Source organism: Pipistrellus kuhlii, unplaced genomic scaffold, assembly GCF_014108245.1.
Source record: "Pipistrellus kuhlii isolate mPipKuh1 unplaced genomic scaffold, mPipKuh1.p scaffold_m20_p_24, whole genome shotgun sequence".
Classification (NCBI taxonomy): domain Eukaryota; kingdom Metazoa; phylum Chordata; class Mammalia; order Chiroptera; family Vespertilionidae; genus Pipistrellus; species Pipistrellus kuhlii.
In genome coordinates, this window is record NW_023425523.1 from 4,593,321 (window position 1) to 4,610,163 (window position 16,843).

Here is a 16,843-nt window from a genome sequence, read left to right on the forward strand (position 1 = left end):
ACCCCTGCCTGCGGGAGAGAGAGGGACTGACCCTCACCCCTGCCTGCGGGAGAGCTGAGGGAGCTTCTCGCAGTTCTGGAGAGGATGCTCCTTTATCGTCAACAGAAGGGGGAGATCCCAGACACAGAGCCGCAGACTGAGTGAGGAGGGGCAGACAGCCCAGGGCTCTGAGGCCAGCTCAGGACTGTGATCCTGAGAAACCTGGAGCTCCTACCACATGACATCAAACCCACGGGTGCAGGACGCGTCACCCAGCAACCCCGAGCCCTGGAGCCGGGCACCTCCAGATGGAGGCGGGGGGAGAGCACTTTGGAGAGTGCCCCATGGATGGGAAGGCAGGCAGCCTGGCAGGAGACGTGCTGGCAAGAAAACCCCTTTCTAGACCTGGAGGACATGTTCAGGGGCAGACAAGGCCGTTGGGATTACTTTTACTTCCTTTTAATGTAAACAGAATGCACAAACACATTAAAAACCCCAACGTGACACAAGAGATACACACAGGTTTATATATAGGTATTTACAGACCTTGCAGATCGAGAGGGAAAGAGCACCTCTGGCTGAGGGAAGCTTCTCTTCCCCCACACCCTGTCCAAGCCCAGAGCTGAGGGAGCCGCAGGGGCCTCTGCAGCTGCTTCTGGAGGAAACTCAGCGCGAGGCTGGACTGACATCAGAAACCCCAAAAGCAAAACCAGACTGACGTTCTGGCCCCGGCCCCAATGCTGTGTCCTCCTAGGCAAGCTGGGTCTGCCAAGGATCTGCATGTCTCAAGAAGAGTCAGCGTGAGCCCCGAAATTCAGATGCGATGGGACCCCAGCCTATCCCAGCTCTTCCCAGCCTTGGGCTGAATGAGAAATGAGCTGCAGCCACCCATGTCCGAGGCAGAGGGTAGGAGGAATGGAGAGAGGGTGGCAAGCAGAGATGATACTCCCAGACAGGATGCTGGGATCAACCAGAGGCCAAGCCCAGAGTGGTCTGGGGAGGGCACAGTGAGGAGGTGCTGCCACCTGGAGGGGGCTGGGCGCACTGCAGGGAACCGCGACAGGCCCTGGGCGCCTGGACACACCACGCTTCCTCTGGGGTCTTCTGCAGGAGCCTCACTGCAGCAGCTCTTCCCAGGAAATGGGCTTGGAGAAGACCTCCCTTTCCAACCAGAGGTCATAGTTCATCTGGAAGTCCTCGGGGAGGTCCACCCGCTGGCCCAGGACGCTCTGCAGGCAGTTGTCCACGGGCAGGAAGTCGGGGTTGCTGTGGGCCCGGTCATAGCGCCGGGCGTTGAAGCGTTCAATGTTGGCACGGAGGGCACACTCCTCTGCTTGGAAGTCCCAAGGCCGAGCATCCAGATCTGGGACAAACAGGAAGCCATGGTCAGGAGAGGCCTCATGGCAGCTCCCCTAGCATTCACAAGCTAAGGCCATGCCACGCCCCCACTTGACATAATGTCAACTTCCAAGCCCCACGTGCCCTCAGCAACACCGACAGGACTTCTTTCCTGGATACAAGGAAAGTCAGGTGCGAGGAGAAAAGCCAGATCTACCGAGGAGCCACAGGGTGACACACGCTCTGAAAGCCCCTTGTCCCTGGCTCTCCGGATCAGAGGAGGAGCGTGCAGGCGCCTCACTAGCTCATTCTCTCCATTTCCCGCCCAGGCGCACAGGCACAGGCACAGGTGCTGGGCCAGGAACTGAATGATGCGGCAGCATATCCAGGGGACACCTGGAGAACCCACTCTGCTTAGGAGGCCGAGGCGGCTGCCCAGAGGGGAAGAAACACGTGGACACAGGACAGCGGAGGTATGTGTGCGGGGAAGGCACCCTGCCAGAAGGCACTGAAGAGGGGCACAGGCTATGTGCACAGATTTGAGTGCCTGTGTGCCCAGAGACCAGGAGTGACGGGCTGGGCTGCAGAGAAGCTGGGTTCCGGTTAGAGAGGAGGAGGAGGAGGGAGGGAGAGAAGGAGGGGGGTAAGGAAGGTGAAGGGGAGAATGTGGGCCTCATATGCCACGTTTGAGCATTTGGCTCTAAGTCCAAGGGCAATCGGAGGCCAGTGAAGGCCTTTCCTCACAGTGCCCGCAGAACGCCCTCTAGAAAGATCACTGGAGCACAGTCTGAGGCTGATGAAGAGCTGAGAGAACTTGTGGGCAGGGGGGAGAGGAAAGACGGGAGAGACGCATGACAATTTCTGGAAGAGGCAGAGCTTCGAGGGAGGGAGAGTGGGGATGGTCAGACACTGTGCTGGGGCGGCTTCTCACGGTCCTTCCTCCGCTCCCTCTGGATTCCTCAGGCGGCCTGCGGGGAGGTGCCGGGCTCACCGTTGCCGTAGGCCCAGTCGTCGTTGAGCCGGTGCCGCACCTTCTGGTAGATGGCAGACATGGTCTTCATGTTGCTCTTGCGCCACTGGCGCCCCAGGTACTTGGTCTGCACCTTGAGCAGCTTCAGCACGTACAGCTGCATCATGGCCTGCTTCACCTTCAGGGCGCGCTTCAGGATGGGCGCCGACTTGAACACCACCAGCATCTGGAGGGCACGGTGGGCACAGAGAATGCTGTCTCACCAGCGCTGCTCACCCGTTGGCGGTCACAGGCGGGGTGAGCGACTGTCCCAGCTGTCCCCAGCCGGAGGGGTTTGCTGGGACATGGGACTCACTGCTACCACCACCAAGTCCCAGGCAAACCAGGTCCATGGCCCCAATCATGAGTTGTTTTGGAATCTGAAGAAAGCCATGAATTCCTTCAGAAATACTGCTGAGTGCAAGTCCCTTCAGTTCCCGGGGATTCCCGGCCCTCCCCACCCAGAGGCTCGGGGTAAGGTGGACTCCCAGGCCCCGGATGGAGAGGAGGCCCTCCTGCGAGTGAAATGATGCCAGCCCCCAGCTCAACGTGTCAAGGAACCAGGAATCAGGCCTTAAAACACAACGCGGCCGCAGGAAAGCGAGGAGGAAGGATGCAGCGGCGAGCCCGCCCCGGACCCTGCTCCTGCTCTGCTCCAGGGAGGACGGGCTGGCGCTCCGCAGCTCCCGGATCCACGCTGACCGCGCTGACTCACCATCGTTCTTGAGTGCTTCCACTTGGTCAGCTTGTTCAAGATCCGGAGGAGATTGATGCAAGAAAAGAGGTTCCTCCAGCAAAACTGGTTATTGTCGCCTGCTTCCTGCAGGGAAAGCCCAGGAACCATGACCCTCAGGGCAGGGGCTCAGCGGCTTCCCAGGCCGGCGCAGGCATGGTCTCCCTGCCGGGGCCGGCAGCCCCCTCTCCTCAGCCCCCGGAAACTCCATCCCTTAGAGCTGTGCCCAGAGTTCCAGCGAGGGGGAGAGAAGCAAGTCGGCCTGGTGAGCTCTGGGTCACCAGCCCCTGAGGACCATGCTCCCAACAAGGGAACCCCTACCCCGTAACTTTCTGCCCTACCTTGTGTGCAATTAGTGCTTTAAAAGCCAGGCACTCGACAGGGACCTCATTTGTGAAGCCACCACCATCCTAGGTGGGGGAGCCAGGCTCTGCGCCCCCCCCCCCCCCACCAGAGGGACAGCCGGTAGAGCCTGGCCACTCACCAGACTCTCGGCAGTCAGCTCTGGCAGCTCGTGCACCACGCAGTGAGGGTAATCCAGGACGGAAATGCTGTGAGAGCAAGGGCAGGCAGGCCACCATGAGCAAAGGCTGGGTCTGGCTCTGCTCTCCTCTCACTTGGTGGGATGCAGGCGGAGTCTACCTTGCCTGCACCGCCCTGTTTCCAGCTCTAAGGTGGGAAGCACTTGCTCCCAGAGACCAGCCTGCCATTGTGTAGGGGGAGACCCTGCTCTCCCGCAGCAATGCTCCTGGCTGGGGAGACTTCTTAAGCAGTGAGTGTGCGCCACGCCCCTCGGGAGTGGCAGCTGGTGACTTGCCCTGGGATGTACCACACTGAGGAGCAGGCACTGCCAAGTACAGGAGGCACAGGAGAGAGGGGCAGAGGCTAGGAGTCAGCGTGTGACAGCGCACATGGCTGAGCTCCCCAGAGAAAGCAGGCAGCCTGGCTGGCCTCCTCAAAATAAATTAATTAAATTTAAAAGGCCCGGGACAGCAAGGGCTGTATTGGAGCCCAGGATGAGGCCCCCTCCCACCCAGGCACAGACTGAGTCATGTGTCACCAGATAGCTAGACTCAGGTCGGACACACGGGCAGGGGCCATGCTTCATTCATCTCTGAGAAGCAGGGCAGTGCTGGCCTGTGGATGCTGAGTGGGTTCAGTGGGAGCGGCCCGCTGGGAGCCCTGCCATCTGTCCCCTGGACCCTCCTGAGCCCTGGTCCCTGTCACCTGTTCTTGGCAGTGATGTAGGACATGATGTTTTGATTGAAGAACTTCAGAATCAAAGGGATGCAGTTGGCAAACACCAGGTGCTGGGCCATGTACTCAAACTGAAACAACAGGAGACATCAGCACGCCCCTGGGGGCCGCCCGTCTCTCCGTCTTTCCTCCCAGGACAGAAGCCTCAGCTAGAAGACGGATTAGAACGTCTGTGCAGAGCTCAGGGGGTGTGGAGGCCAAAGCCTCCGCTCTCCAGGGCTGGGGGGCAGCACTGCCAGGCCGTGGCCAGTGGGCAGGAAGACGGCAGGCTGGCAGGTACCTGGTAGACGTGGTTCAGCTTGAAGTGCTTGAGCAGCAGCAGCAGGACGGCGGAGATGGCCTTCACAATGACCTCCTTGTGGCGGTTCACGTCCACGCCCAGCTTCATGCTCTGCAGCACCGTGGTGCTGAAACACACGGCCGGTGAGCCCACAGCCTGCTCAGCGCCCTCCTCGGGCTCCCGGGAGCCGGGACTCCTAGCCTTCTCTGGGCTAAGGCTCCCACGCCAGCCACCCGTGGACATCTCAGCCAGGCCCAGGGCTCTCCCGCCCACGCCCACGCCCAGCAGTTCTCGTCCTGTGATGTCCAAACACACTGTACCCTCTTCCCCTGCCTTTCCTCCACAGTGAACTTCTCAAGATCCCCCAAGCTTCTGCCTCTACAGGGACCTGCTCTCACGCATGCTCTGTGGAATGCCACCACATGGCACACTTCATGTTATGGGGAAAACTTAGGAAGCATTGAGTTAAATAAGTTTCTTTCCTTTTTTTTTAAATTTATTTTTCAGTTACACTCGATACAATATTATACTCATTCCAGGCGTATAACAGTGCTTAGACACTTAAATCAGTTTCTTGATTCAGAACTTCTCACTGGAAGAGGTGCAGTATTTGACTCTGGAACCCCCTTTCCAAGGACTATCACAATGGCCCAGTGTTCTAACACCCCCTTTGGTATTAGCCAAGCCCTGCCTCCGGCCTCACCTGCCTTTCACCCCAGACTCAAGGAGCCTGCCACCAGGGAGCTGGGCGGGATGAGCGGGCGGGCGGCCAGGTCAAGGCCACGTCCCTCTCAGAGTAGAACACGGTCTCAGTGTGTCCTCTCACATCGAACAGAGGCAGTCAGTGCCCAGGGAAGAGTGTCACCTGAGACTCACCAAAGGCCACAGGCCGGGGACTGTGGCCGGGAAGACCCCGCACCCAGGGAGGCTCAGCGCTGGCTGGGAAGGTGTCTCCATGTCCTGTGTCCCAGCCGCACAGCTCCAGGGGTTTGGGAAAGGTCGCCCCAGCCCGGCTCGCTCTGCAGCGGGGTGAGGACTCTCCGGTCACTCAGGCACCACTCAGGGCAGAGTCTACACTGGAACCCAGGTCAGCTGGGCTGACCCCCTCCCCAAGCAGCAGATGGAGACATTTAACCCAGTACTTTTTTTTTTCCTTCTGAGCTAGGAATGCCCTCAACCTGCAGAGAAGTTGAGTCAAAAGAGGAAGCAACCTCCCAAACCTGGGGACCCGTCCTACTGCCCACCTGCTCCACGCACAGGGGACGGTACTCACGGCATCTCCTCAGGCAGGACGTCGGCCAGGATGTTGATGGAGTCGGTTTTGGCTTTGGAGGTGGGGGCCGCAGCCAGCAGGATCTTCAGCAGCGCGATCTGGGAGGACAGGAGCGCCCAGGTGAGCCTCAGCCCGGAGGCGGTCGCGCAGGGCTCCGGGCAGGGCACCGGGAGGGACGGAGGCGCTGGAGGGCGGGCGGAGCCGGAGGGCACTCACCATGCACTGGGGCAGGCTGGGGAGCAGGCCCTGGTAGAGTGTCTCTGCAGGGACCTGCTCGACTTCCTCTTCTCCCTTCGACCACAAAGGCAGAGCTACAGCCCGTCCTGACAGGCTCCTGGGCCAGCTGACTCGCTGGCCGGAGGAGCAGCTGTCAGTCTTGATATGAACAATGATGCTGAGGTGACAGCAGACCTGACTGACACGACATGCAGGCACTTGACTTGTAACAGGTCAGTCCTCACTACACTGTGTGAAGGGTATGATTATTACTGCCACCTCCCAGGTGAGGAAACGGAAGCACAAGGACATGCAGTCTCCTGCGAAGTCGTCACCCACTGAGCTGTGGCGTTCGATTCAGAGGTGGTGACTGGCTCAGAGCCTGTGCTCTTAACCCCTGCACCAGACAGGCTACCCCTGCAGGGGGAGTAGGAAGGGGGGGTGCTCTGAGGGCAGGACCAGGCAGCACCAGGCAGCTTCGAGGTCTAGGCCCAGCACTATGCCTGGGAAGAGCAGAGGAACCCTGTGGGCTGAGGAAGGCCCCAACTCACCCCTGAAAGAGGAGAGCGAAGGAACTCCTCCTCCATCTGCGCCTGGACCTCTGCGATCGACGTGTACTTGTGCTGGGGAGAAGGGGAGAGGCGCTGGGGAACAGTTCCCACTCTCTGGCTACACGCCCCACACCCTGGCAAAGACCCGGGCAATTCTTTAAACAATCTTCTCCAAGAGGGAATCTCCACTAAGACCCCTAACTAACCTCCTAAACACGAAATAATTTTCTAAGTGAGCAATTGCCTTTGAAAAAAAATTTTTTTTATTTATTTCAGAGAGGGGTAGGGGAGAGATAGAAACACCAATGATGTGACAGAATCATTGATCGGTTGCCTCCTCACACCCCTACTAGGACTAAGCCCAAAACTCGGGCATGTGCCTTGACTGGGAATTGAACTATGACCTCCTGGTTCATAGGTCAATGCTCAACCACTGAGCCACATCAGCTGGACAGCACTTGCCTCTTAAAACCATTGTAAAAAGCACACAAGAGATTAGAAAAAAAGCAAATTAAGAGAGAGAAAGGGACTTTCAGATAGCTATAGTGACAGAAAAATTAGTCCAAGCAGAATCAAGTACTCAAGTATTCAGGATCAAGTACTCAAAAAGCTTAGGTGCATGGGGACCACTCAGCACTAAACATTTCAGAAATACATTCCAAAAACAAACACTTACACTCCAGATGGGTTGTTAGGGAGACACCTCTTTCCCCCTCTTGGTGTTCCTTCCCGTGGAGGGATGTGGGTGTGCAGAACACCCCTGCCCCTCCCACACACCCGCCGGGCTGGCTGGGCAGAGGAACAGGACATTCTGAGCCCACCCCTTTCGCTGTTCTCTTTGACAAAAGCCTGTGCACTCCTCTGCTCCCGAGCAGGCCTGGCGGGCTCCAGCACTGTCGGCTCTGGGGGGGTGAGTCTGCCTCATTGGGGAAGTCAGGGCTGGGACACCTATGGCTGCTGTCCTCCACCTCATTCTCTAATCTCTCTGCCATCCTTAAGGCTGGGGTTTCCATCTCCACCCGCCTACTCCTCTATCTCAATCGCCTTAAAACGTGAGCGGAAAGGGGGCTGTTTAGTGGGCCCTTAAAATTCCAACAACTGTCAGATAAGTACCCAACAAAAGCCCAGCTGGAATAAGTAGAATTTACGAAGAGCTGCTGAGAGGTACCGCCACCGTCCACCCACACCTCAGCCCAGGCTCCGTCAGGCCGACAAGTCTGACTGGCTTCTCCCAGCGGGCCGATCACACTTCGCTCACTTGGGACCAAACTAGGCCAGAAGCCCAGCCACACCGCCTACCTGTTTCAGAGTCTTGATGCTTTCGTGGATTGGCCTGGGCAGCCCCACCACCGTGTTCGTGTCGCTGAGGATAAAGGAGGCCTGTGTTAGCCCGGACATCAATCCGCCTGGGTCCCCAAACACCAGAGGCCAAGCGAGTGGATTTCTCGTTCGCTTTCTTCCAAAGGAACTTGGATCTCACTCACCTGCCCAGAGTGTAACCTATGAATTTGCTGCGGCTGGACTCGAGGAACATCTCAATGTCTTTCTCTCTGCCCAAGAGAGAGAGCAAGGCTTTTACTAAAGGTCATTTCAAGGTGTTGTCAATGGTTAATAGATACAGAACATCCAGAAATTGTGGAGCCAGAGAAAATGTCTCCCTCAACTGTTTTTCTTTATGGAAAAAAATAAAACCTCCTTCTTAACATTGAATCAACGACCTGAAATTATGTGATGTGTACTAGTAACTTGTTTATGATACTTGTAAAATTAGTGATACATTGAATTAAAAGCATACTATATTCAGAAATTAAGACCTTTGTCAACAGAACTCCTTGAACATTTATAATTTTTACAACAATGAGAGCTATAAGCTACTGATTTTTTCATGAGTCACATTTTCCTGTCAAACAATCAGCGTATCTTGCATTTTCTGAAGACCTGTGTGTATTCCCATCTTGGATCACGAAAAACTGGGGCTTCACCTGGATGGAGAAAATGACTTCTAGATCCTCTCACATGTCCTTCTAGTTCTAAGTTGGAGCCATTTCAAACAGACGCCATTTCTATAGATCAAGGTGCCTTCGCCCACTGATTCATCACATACATCTCAATACCCCAATTATGGCTCTAAAGGAGCCCTTCCTTAATCTATATCTTTTCTGTTAATCACATACAACACTGGGGGGTGGAGATGGGGTCACTTAAATGTCCTTGTTCTCATTTTCTCACCCCCGTCCTCACTAGTTATCCTGCCTACCCAAGAGCCAGCTCCCATTACCACCCCACACAAGGGCCTCTTTGTGCCAGGCCGGCCCCCAAGACCCGCGCCAGCACAGGGACTTTGGGAGCCTCCTCCCAGAGCCCAGCCCAGGCTGTCCCACCCAGCAGAGGACCTCACGTGACCCAGGCCAGGTGCCAGGCCTGTGGGTGTGAGGGCCCTGGTTTCCGAAGGTGTGAGACTCACCTGACCTTGGGCGCCCAGGGGAGCCCCTTTGGGCAGGTGAGCCTGTCGGTCTGGGGGTGCTGCAGTGGGGGAGGCATCACCTCGTCCCGCTCGAGGGGGAACGTCTCGCCCTCCAGGCTGTTGTCGTCATCGTTCTCTTCTTCCTCTTCCCGAGCGTCGTCGGCTTTGTAGGGGTCCCGCTCGTTGAAGGCGTCCAGGTTGTCCTGCTTTATCAGTGCCTGGAGACGGGGGGAGCACACGAGAGCCCCTGAGGAGCCAGGAAAGGCCGAGGAAGCCTCAGAGGCTGCGACACCGCAAGGGCAGTGAGAAACCAGACAGGAAGTCACGGCTGGGACCAGATGACAAATCATGCTTGCTCTAGTCCCTCCCGGAGTGCCCAGTGTAAGCTGGGACCTGCACCGGGGACAGAGGCCCTGCCTGGAGGCCTTCCTCTGACCAGCGTTCAGAGGCCATTCCCAGCCGAGCTTGTCCAGGGACCAGGCCACTGTGTGCAGAGAACCTGGGGAGCTGCAGGGACCTGTTGCTCACCTTGTGCTCCCGGCGGCCCCGCTTCTGCTGCTGCTCGATCAGGTCGGAGGCGGACGCGGGCGGCGAGGCGGCCCTCATGTTGCGGATCACCTTGATGCTGTCCTCGGGCAGCGGGGGCAGGCCCAGCAGCGTGCGCTTCTCCGCCTTCATGCTCTGCAGCTCCTCGAAGCCGCCCAGCGTGCACTGCGTCAGAGGAGCAGGCGGGGTCAACATGCCCACAGGCTGTGCCAGGCGTGAGAGCACCAGGACCCCTTTACGGAGACCCTCGCGGCCTCTGAACAAGGGGCTCTATCCACCCCCAGGAGAGTCCAGTGAAGCTGGGGAGGGAGAAGAGAAACGGGCCGACCAAGCCCAGTGCACAGACACGTTCAGCTGTGTGTTCGCCATGCTCCTCACGTGCAAGAGGCAGGCTGGAGCGCCTCCCCTTCCAGCTCCACAGCTGGCCCATCTGGAAGGGAGGGTGACCCAGGGGGAGGAGTGGCCAAGCCGCTCTCCGGCCCTGTCCCCTGGCTTTCCCTCCAGGAGGTGCTCACCAGGACTGTCTTCCAGAGCAGCAGGAGAACCTTCTTCATGGGGAAGTGAGGGGCGTGGCCACTGCAGAATTTGGTCACCATCCCAAACAGCATGATGGCGAACGGCTCGTTGTTGTACAGCGGCGAACCTGGAGGCGACGAGGGCGTCAGGAGCTCACGCAGGAGCAGCGCCCTCCCGAGCCCACGGCCTCCGCTCCAGAGGGGCCTCCGGACAGGAGACCCGGGTCCTACCCAGCTCGGCCCGGAAGGTCTGGCGCATGGTTCTCCACTCGGCCTTATCGCCCTCGCACTCCTGGTGAACAGTCTCCACGATCAGGTACATGATGTTGAGCAGCACCCTGGGGTGCGATACCAGGACGGAAGGGGGGGTCAAGGGAGCACCCTGACACGAGGAAAGCCTGGGCGCACAGGCTGGCAGGTGGGAGGGCTGTAACCTGCAGGACACTGAGCGTCCCACAGAGCACAGGGGCTCCCTTTTGTCTCGTGTGCTAAGGAGGGACCAGATCTGTCCTGTATCCCGTGTCCAGCAAAGTGCTCACTCAAAGCGGGTGCTTGGCAAATGGCTGCTGAACGGATTCATGTGGACAACGGCCACGGCATTTGCTGCCCTGAGCTTCCTGGAGTGAAAAAGACCCCGCGGAGGGAGAGCTGCGGAATCCACCACAGCGGGGCAGGGTGGAGGCGAGACCAGGATGTGTTTGCCACGGAGAGAGCAAATCAGGAGCGAGCAGGGTGATGCCAGGACGCTAACTACAGCGAGGACACCACCAGCACCCAGTCTGGAAACTTCCAAAGGCAGAGACAGGTTCTAATCCTCACAGTTCGGGGAGCTGCTCTTGCTCTTGAGCAGCCACGAGCCTCATGAACCGCCAGGACTGACCCTCCGTAGGCGGGGGCAGCTGTGCAGGAGAAGGTGGGAGCGTGGAGTGGACCCAGTGTTCCACCCGCTAGAAAGCCACCGGAGTTCTCACAGCACTGTGTTCCATCACCTGATTCCTCTGGGAGACTCAACCCAGAGCCCGGCTAGGGCCCCGCAGGCTGAATGATCCCACCAAGCCCGTCACCACAGGTCAGCGCGAGAAGGAACGCGCACACGGCCACACCGAGAAAACCGAGGGCGCCCAAGCCCTGCTCTGGCCTGGCTCAGGCCTCACCTGAGGTCCGTGCTGTCAGCCAGGGAGATGGCCGGCTTCCGCACCGCGCTGCTGCAGGCGGCGCTGTTGCTGCGGGAGAGACCGAGTCAGTGCTGCCCCGGAGGGACGAGAGGCCCCCGGACAAGGACTGCCCCACCGGAGATAAAACGCTACGACACATTATTAAACGGAGGCTTTGGACCAGACTCCCAGGACTAGTGCCGTAACCTCCCGCGCCCCCGTCCCGGCCCTCCCCTCGGGACTCACTCTATTTCCATGTTCAGAAGCTCCACCAGCGCGTGGAACGTGCCCACCTCCAGGAGCAGGAAGATGTTGTAGCGCATCCAGGCCTGCACGTCCGCCTCGGAGCTGCACTCCCCGAAGGTGCCTGCGGACAGGCACAGCTCAGGGCCCTCCCATCCTGAGCGGCCAGCACTGCGGGAGGCCGCGCCCTGGGTCCCCTCAGTACCTTGGGCGACGTAGAGGATTGCCCGGGCCACCCTGAGTCTCTTCTCCCGGGCAGTGACCTCCAAGCCGTCCAGGAGCCTCATGGCGTGGGTCCGGTGCTGGTTGGTGTCCAGCTCGGTCCACTTCTTGTCTGTCACTGCAGGGCAAGAGGCCAGTTCCACCTGAGGCCAGACAGCCCCACAACGGCCCGGCACCGGCTAAGCCACCAAATGCAGGCCTGCCTCGGCACAGAGCTCAGAGAGCCAGCCACTCTCCCCATCGGGGCTCAGGTCCCCTGCTGCCCGAGGACCCTCCATTTCCAGACTGAAATGATGCTGATTTTGGTGCAGTTTTAATCAGATAAAGTTTCTTTTCTTCCTAAGACTCACAATCTGAAAAGCCACCATCAGAGGACTCACAAGCCCCTCTGCACGGCACAGTTGGCCTGGCCCGGCCATGGCTCAGCAGGCCACTCCTGGGTGACTGAGGCCACTGAGATGACTGGGAGGAACCCTGCAGCTCTCATGACACGGGTGAAAGGAACCGAGGTGTGGAGGGAACCATCTCACCATGGACGCGGAAGTCCTCCTCGAAGCATTTCCGGTTCATCAGGAATTCTGGCCCCTCCGTGTAGCTGTAAAGCTCTGCGAGAACAAAGTCTCATCAGCTCTGTGTCCACATCCCACACCGGGGTGCACACGCAGCACAGAAGGCAGAGTGTCTGCTTCCAGGCCCAACTCCGTCTTCACTGGCCTATGCTCTGTAAGGACTGGGTCCTAGTGTTCTGGTGAACAGGACGGAGAGAAAGCTGACTTCCCCTGCAGCCGACCCCAGGATGCCAGTGCAGCCTAGATGCGGGGTCGCCCCGCCTGGTGCACGAGGATCCCAGCAGGCCATGCCGGTGGCTGTCTCTCAGTGGGTGCCACCTTTTGAAGAGGCTAGTGGAGCAGCTCAGGGTAACCTCACATTACACAGGGGCAGCGTGGCAGCGACAGATGTGCGCAGGTGCAGGCACCCGTGCTTGCACTCCTCACCTCTGTCCACTGGGACTGGGCCACAGCCACCTGAGCCAACCACCCAGAGATGCGTCATTGAAGTAAAGGACAGGCCAAAGTTAAGGGACACTCAGGCCGGCATTCAGTAATGAACCTGTCTTATAAGCATCATACTAACTAAGACTAGCTAGGTGGGGGGGAAGCGGACTCCAAAATGGCACTCACTCTTCACTTTATTAAAGACCAATAAGGTAAACACACCCCAAACAACACAACGGTCCCTCTTTACCTGAAAGCTCGGCCGCCCACTTGTCCGTGTCAGCATACTCAAACTCCAGGTCCGGAGACTCGGAATAGCCCTGCAGAGACAGGAGAGAGGGGACACATGGTCGCCGCTTCCCACAGGAAGAAGCACAAGCTTCCAGAGACCCCGCTGTGTGAGGGGCCACTGCCTCCCCTGGGCCCGTGTTTTATCAATCAGTCTCCGCCGCTCAGGTCTCCAGCACCCGCTCGCTTCCTTCAGCGCACCTGTCACTCAGGATCCAGGGGCCGGCGTATGGGTAAGTGCCGTCCTCCTTGGCTCTGCAAGTTCCCTGAGAGGCGAACGCTGTCCATTTGGCCCACCATTGGTTCCACAATGCCCAGCACTGCTTGCCATGAGTGAGTGAGTGAGTGAGTGAATAGTTGACTCAAATAAACACTTGCTGGATGAATGAGCACAAAGCTTCTCTGCATTCCACGCAGTGAGTGACCACTCACTCCATGTGGGGCCCAGGTTCCAGCAGCCTGGGTTCGCTCTGGCTAGCGGGCGGTCACCAGCCAGGACAGCCTCCCTGCCCTTCCTCCCTTCGGATTCCAGTGAGCAGAACGGCTTCCCTCCCGCACGCAGGAGAGAATTCATGGCTGGGGACAGGTGACCACTGAGGCCTCCTCTGGGAAGAGGAGACGTGGGAAAACAGGTGAAGCCCTCAGCCTAACCACAAGCTCCTTGGGAAGACAAAGGCCGCCCACCCACGAAACCACTTAACGTGCCCACAAACACGGAATGACATGGAGAACTCCACTTCCTAGTCAGAGGCAACAGGGCACACGTGCCCAAGGTGCTGGACTTCAGGTCTTCGTTTATCGAATGGGAGGTGACCCACACCTACTGGAAGGGCTTTGTTGTTAATCCTCACTCGAGGACATTTTTTCAGTCATTTTTGGAGAGAGTGGGAGGATGTGAGAGAGAGAGAGAGAGAGAGAGAGAGAGAGAGAGAGAGAGAGAGAGAGAGAGAGAGGGAGGGAGGGAGGGAGAAACATGATGTGAGAGACATCAATTGGTTGTCAGAATCGAACCCGGGACCCTTCTTTAATTTTTTTTAACTTCAGAGAGGAGAGAGGGAGAGATAGAAACATCAATGATGAGAGAGAATCACTGAATGGCTGCCTCCTGCATGCCCCCCACTGGGGACTGACCCTGCAACCAAGGCATGTGCCCTGACTGGGAATCAAACTCGGGACCTTTCAGTACCCAGGTCGACGCTCTATCCGCTGAGCCAAACGGGCTAGGGCTACCAGGAAGGCTTTCAAGCACTCATCAAAATTAGCCCTAATTCCAACTGTGACTCAAGAACGAGCCCACACACCATCCGAATCTCTAAGAACACAGGTCTCTCAGCTCAATGTGCTCACCGACTGCCCTTCCTTGGGTTTCGCCCAAATGGAAACGAAAGGGTAGAAAGAGAAATTTAAATGCGCTGGAGGGGATTTATTTGACCACTGACGGCCGCTTCCGGAAGATGTAAAGCTCTTTGAAACTGCAGTCCTCTCCTGATGAAGGCAGGGTCGCCCCACGGCTCTCACACCCTCCCTCAGCCAGCCCCCAGCACAAGGGCTCCGAAGAGGTGGGTTTCTCTGCTTTTGCAAATAATTCCGAGAGCTCAGGGGAATGTCTGCTTTGGACCTGCCAAGTTTTGACAGGTTTTACTAGTGCCGGAGGTCTGCACTAGCCCATAAAAACCACGTTCCGCCTTCACACGTCTCAGGATGGTGTCCAGCCCCCATAGACGCGGTGCACACGCCCCGGGACAGAGGGAAGGTGCGGAGTCCTCCCGCACAGAGGGCTCCGGGAAGGCGCCAGGCAGGAGCCCAGGGCTCGGCGGCGCCGGCAGAGTCTCCATTCATGAATTCTACCGCGGGCGGCAGGGGGAGGGGCTCCGGCTCGGGGTGAGGTGACAGTCCGCTCCGGGCTACGGCGCCCGCGGAAGGGGAGGCACAGCCCACCAGCCGGAGAGGGGGGGCGCCGCGCCCTCTCTCGGGTCTAATGGTGGGCATTTCTGATCCTGAACCGTTCAGCACGGGGCGCACCGGGGTCGAACCTGCCCGGCTCGGGTCGGATGGAAGGTCCCCCCTCCCGCAGCCTCCGGGCGCCGCGGTACCCCCGGAGGTCACGGCCCCTCCCGGCTCCGCGCGCCCGGGGCCAGAGGCGGGGAGGGCCGGGGTCCGGTCCGCCGCCAGGTCCCCGCCCCCGGAGCGCACGCGGGCCACCGACTCTTCGCCCCGAGCCGGGGGCTCCGAGGGCGCGGCCCCGGCTCCGGCGCGGAAGGAGCGGACGAGCGGCCCGGCTCCCGGCGGTTCTCCCCGGCGATCCTCCCCGGCGGCGGCGGCGGCGGCGGAGCTCGGGGCGCGGACCCGGCTCCACGCCCCCGACCCGCGGCGCCAGCCCCCCGCGCGGGCCCTTCCTTCCCATGGGAAATGACAGCTCGGCCGCCGGGTCCCGCCGAGCCCTCCGGGAGCCCCGGCGAGAACCGAGAGCCGCCGGGCCCGCGCCCCCGCCGCCGCCAGCCTCGCCCCCCGAGCCCCTGACCTCCGAGTCTTTGCGTTGGTTGCGGTTGAACTCCCGGGCTTTGCCCGCCGGCAGGAGGCCCGCGCCGGCCCGCGGCGTCCCGGGCGGCGGCTGCGCGGCGGCGGCGGGCGGCGGCGGCGGCGGCGGCTGAGGCTGCTTGTTGTTCAAGATGAGCGGGCCGGGGCTGCCGGCTGCGGGCTCCATCTTGGCTGTTCCACACCCCCAGCTCAATTCCCGGACGGGCAGCAGCCGCGAGGCCACTCTCGCGAGATTTCTTCTTCCAGGAACGCTCTCCGGCCGCCATATTAAGTGTGGCGGCAAGCGCCCCCGCCATCTTGGCTGCCCTACGCCTCGCGAGATTTCCTCCGCTTGATTGACGTCTTACATCTTTTTTGGGTCCTTCTAGTTTTCACTTCGTTTCAGTCTCAGTTTGTCTTTTTACCCCTTAGTTCCTTCAGTCATTTGAGTTGCCCCCCCCCCCCAACCTCCTTTAACATGGCTTTCTTTGCATTTGTCACTTTAATAGTCCTGATCAACGCTTAGGGTAAGATGACCAGATTTTAACATTGGTAAAGCGGGACACCATTGAAAGGAGTGGGTGGGAGGGGTTTCTTGATTAAAAATTTAGTCTATATGGAGCAACAAAAATTTTCATAGAACGCAAAAATAGTATTGTAATATATATATTTAAATATATATTTTTTTATTGATTTTTTACAGAGAGGGAGGGAGCGAGCGAGCTAGAAACGTCTATGAGAGAGAAACATCGACCAGCTGCCTCCTGCACACCCCCTACTGGGGATGTGCCTGCAACCAATGCCCCTGACTGGAATCGAACCTGGGACCTTTCAGTCCGCAGACCGATGAGCCAAACCGGTTTTGGCTATTTTTTTAATTTCAAGTTAAGTACAATTTACAAATATAGTAAATTAAAAAATTTATATATAGTCATGTGACTTTCAAGGCCTGTGCTAGACTTTTTGCCGCCACTATAAAATATAAATAATGAGTACTGTCTGCTAAATTCAAGAAAATTTATGTATTTATGAAATAAATAACTTACCTAAATTATCTGAATAGCTGATTTGTAATGACATCACTTGTTTAACTAGCTTACTAGCAGGCAGTGCGATGTGTATCATCTGAGAGACAATTACAAAATGTTTTCGTTGTTGCCAATCCCAAAAAATGCCATTTTTCATTAAATCCAAACAATGGTGGTCGAATTCTAACAACTGATCAACAATGCGAACTTTGATAAGCAGTTCTCAATAATCAGT

The 16,843-nt window shown here is 58.1% G+C and overlaps 1 protein-coding gene across 3 annotated transcripts; it reads right to left on the reverse strand.

The window, feature by feature from the left end:
- Nucleotides 1–422: 422 nt before the first annotated feature.
- On the reverse strand, nt 423–15,806 carry STRIP1 (striatin interacting protein 1). Of its 3 annotated transcripts, XM_036453359.2 has the most exons (21): nt 15,585–15,805; nt 13,026–13,095; nt 12,311–12,385; nt 11,764–11,898; nt 11,562–11,682; nt 11,316–11,384; nt 10,393–10,499; nt 10,162–10,289; nt 9,629–9,811; nt 9,101–9,318; nt 8,121–8,186; nt 7,936–7,999; nt 6,637–6,708; nt 6,086–6,160; nt 5,870–5,967; nt 4,597–4,723; nt 4,287–4,387; nt 3,544–3,610; nt 3,042–3,146; nt 2,309–2,513; nt 423–1,342 (listed from the first exon to the last, which is right to left on the reverse strand). In XM_036453359.2, the coding sequence occupies exons 1-21, from the start codon at nt 15,765–15,767 to the stop codon at nt 1,095–1,097; spliced, it is 2,517 nt and encodes an 838-aa protein (XP_036309252.1). In that variant the 5' UTR covers nt 15,768–15,805; the 3' UTR covers nt 423–1,094. The 3 variants fall into 3 exon arrangements, with proteins under 3 accessions (XP_036309252.1, XP_036309254.1, XP_036309253.1); XM_036453361.2 differs by lacking the exon at nt 9,629–9,811 and having other exon boundaries at nt 15,585–15,806; XM_036453360.2 differs by lacking the exon at nt 8,121–8,186 and having other exon boundaries at nt 15,585–15,806.
- Between the last annotated feature and the right edge of the window lie 1,037 nt (nt 15,807–16,843).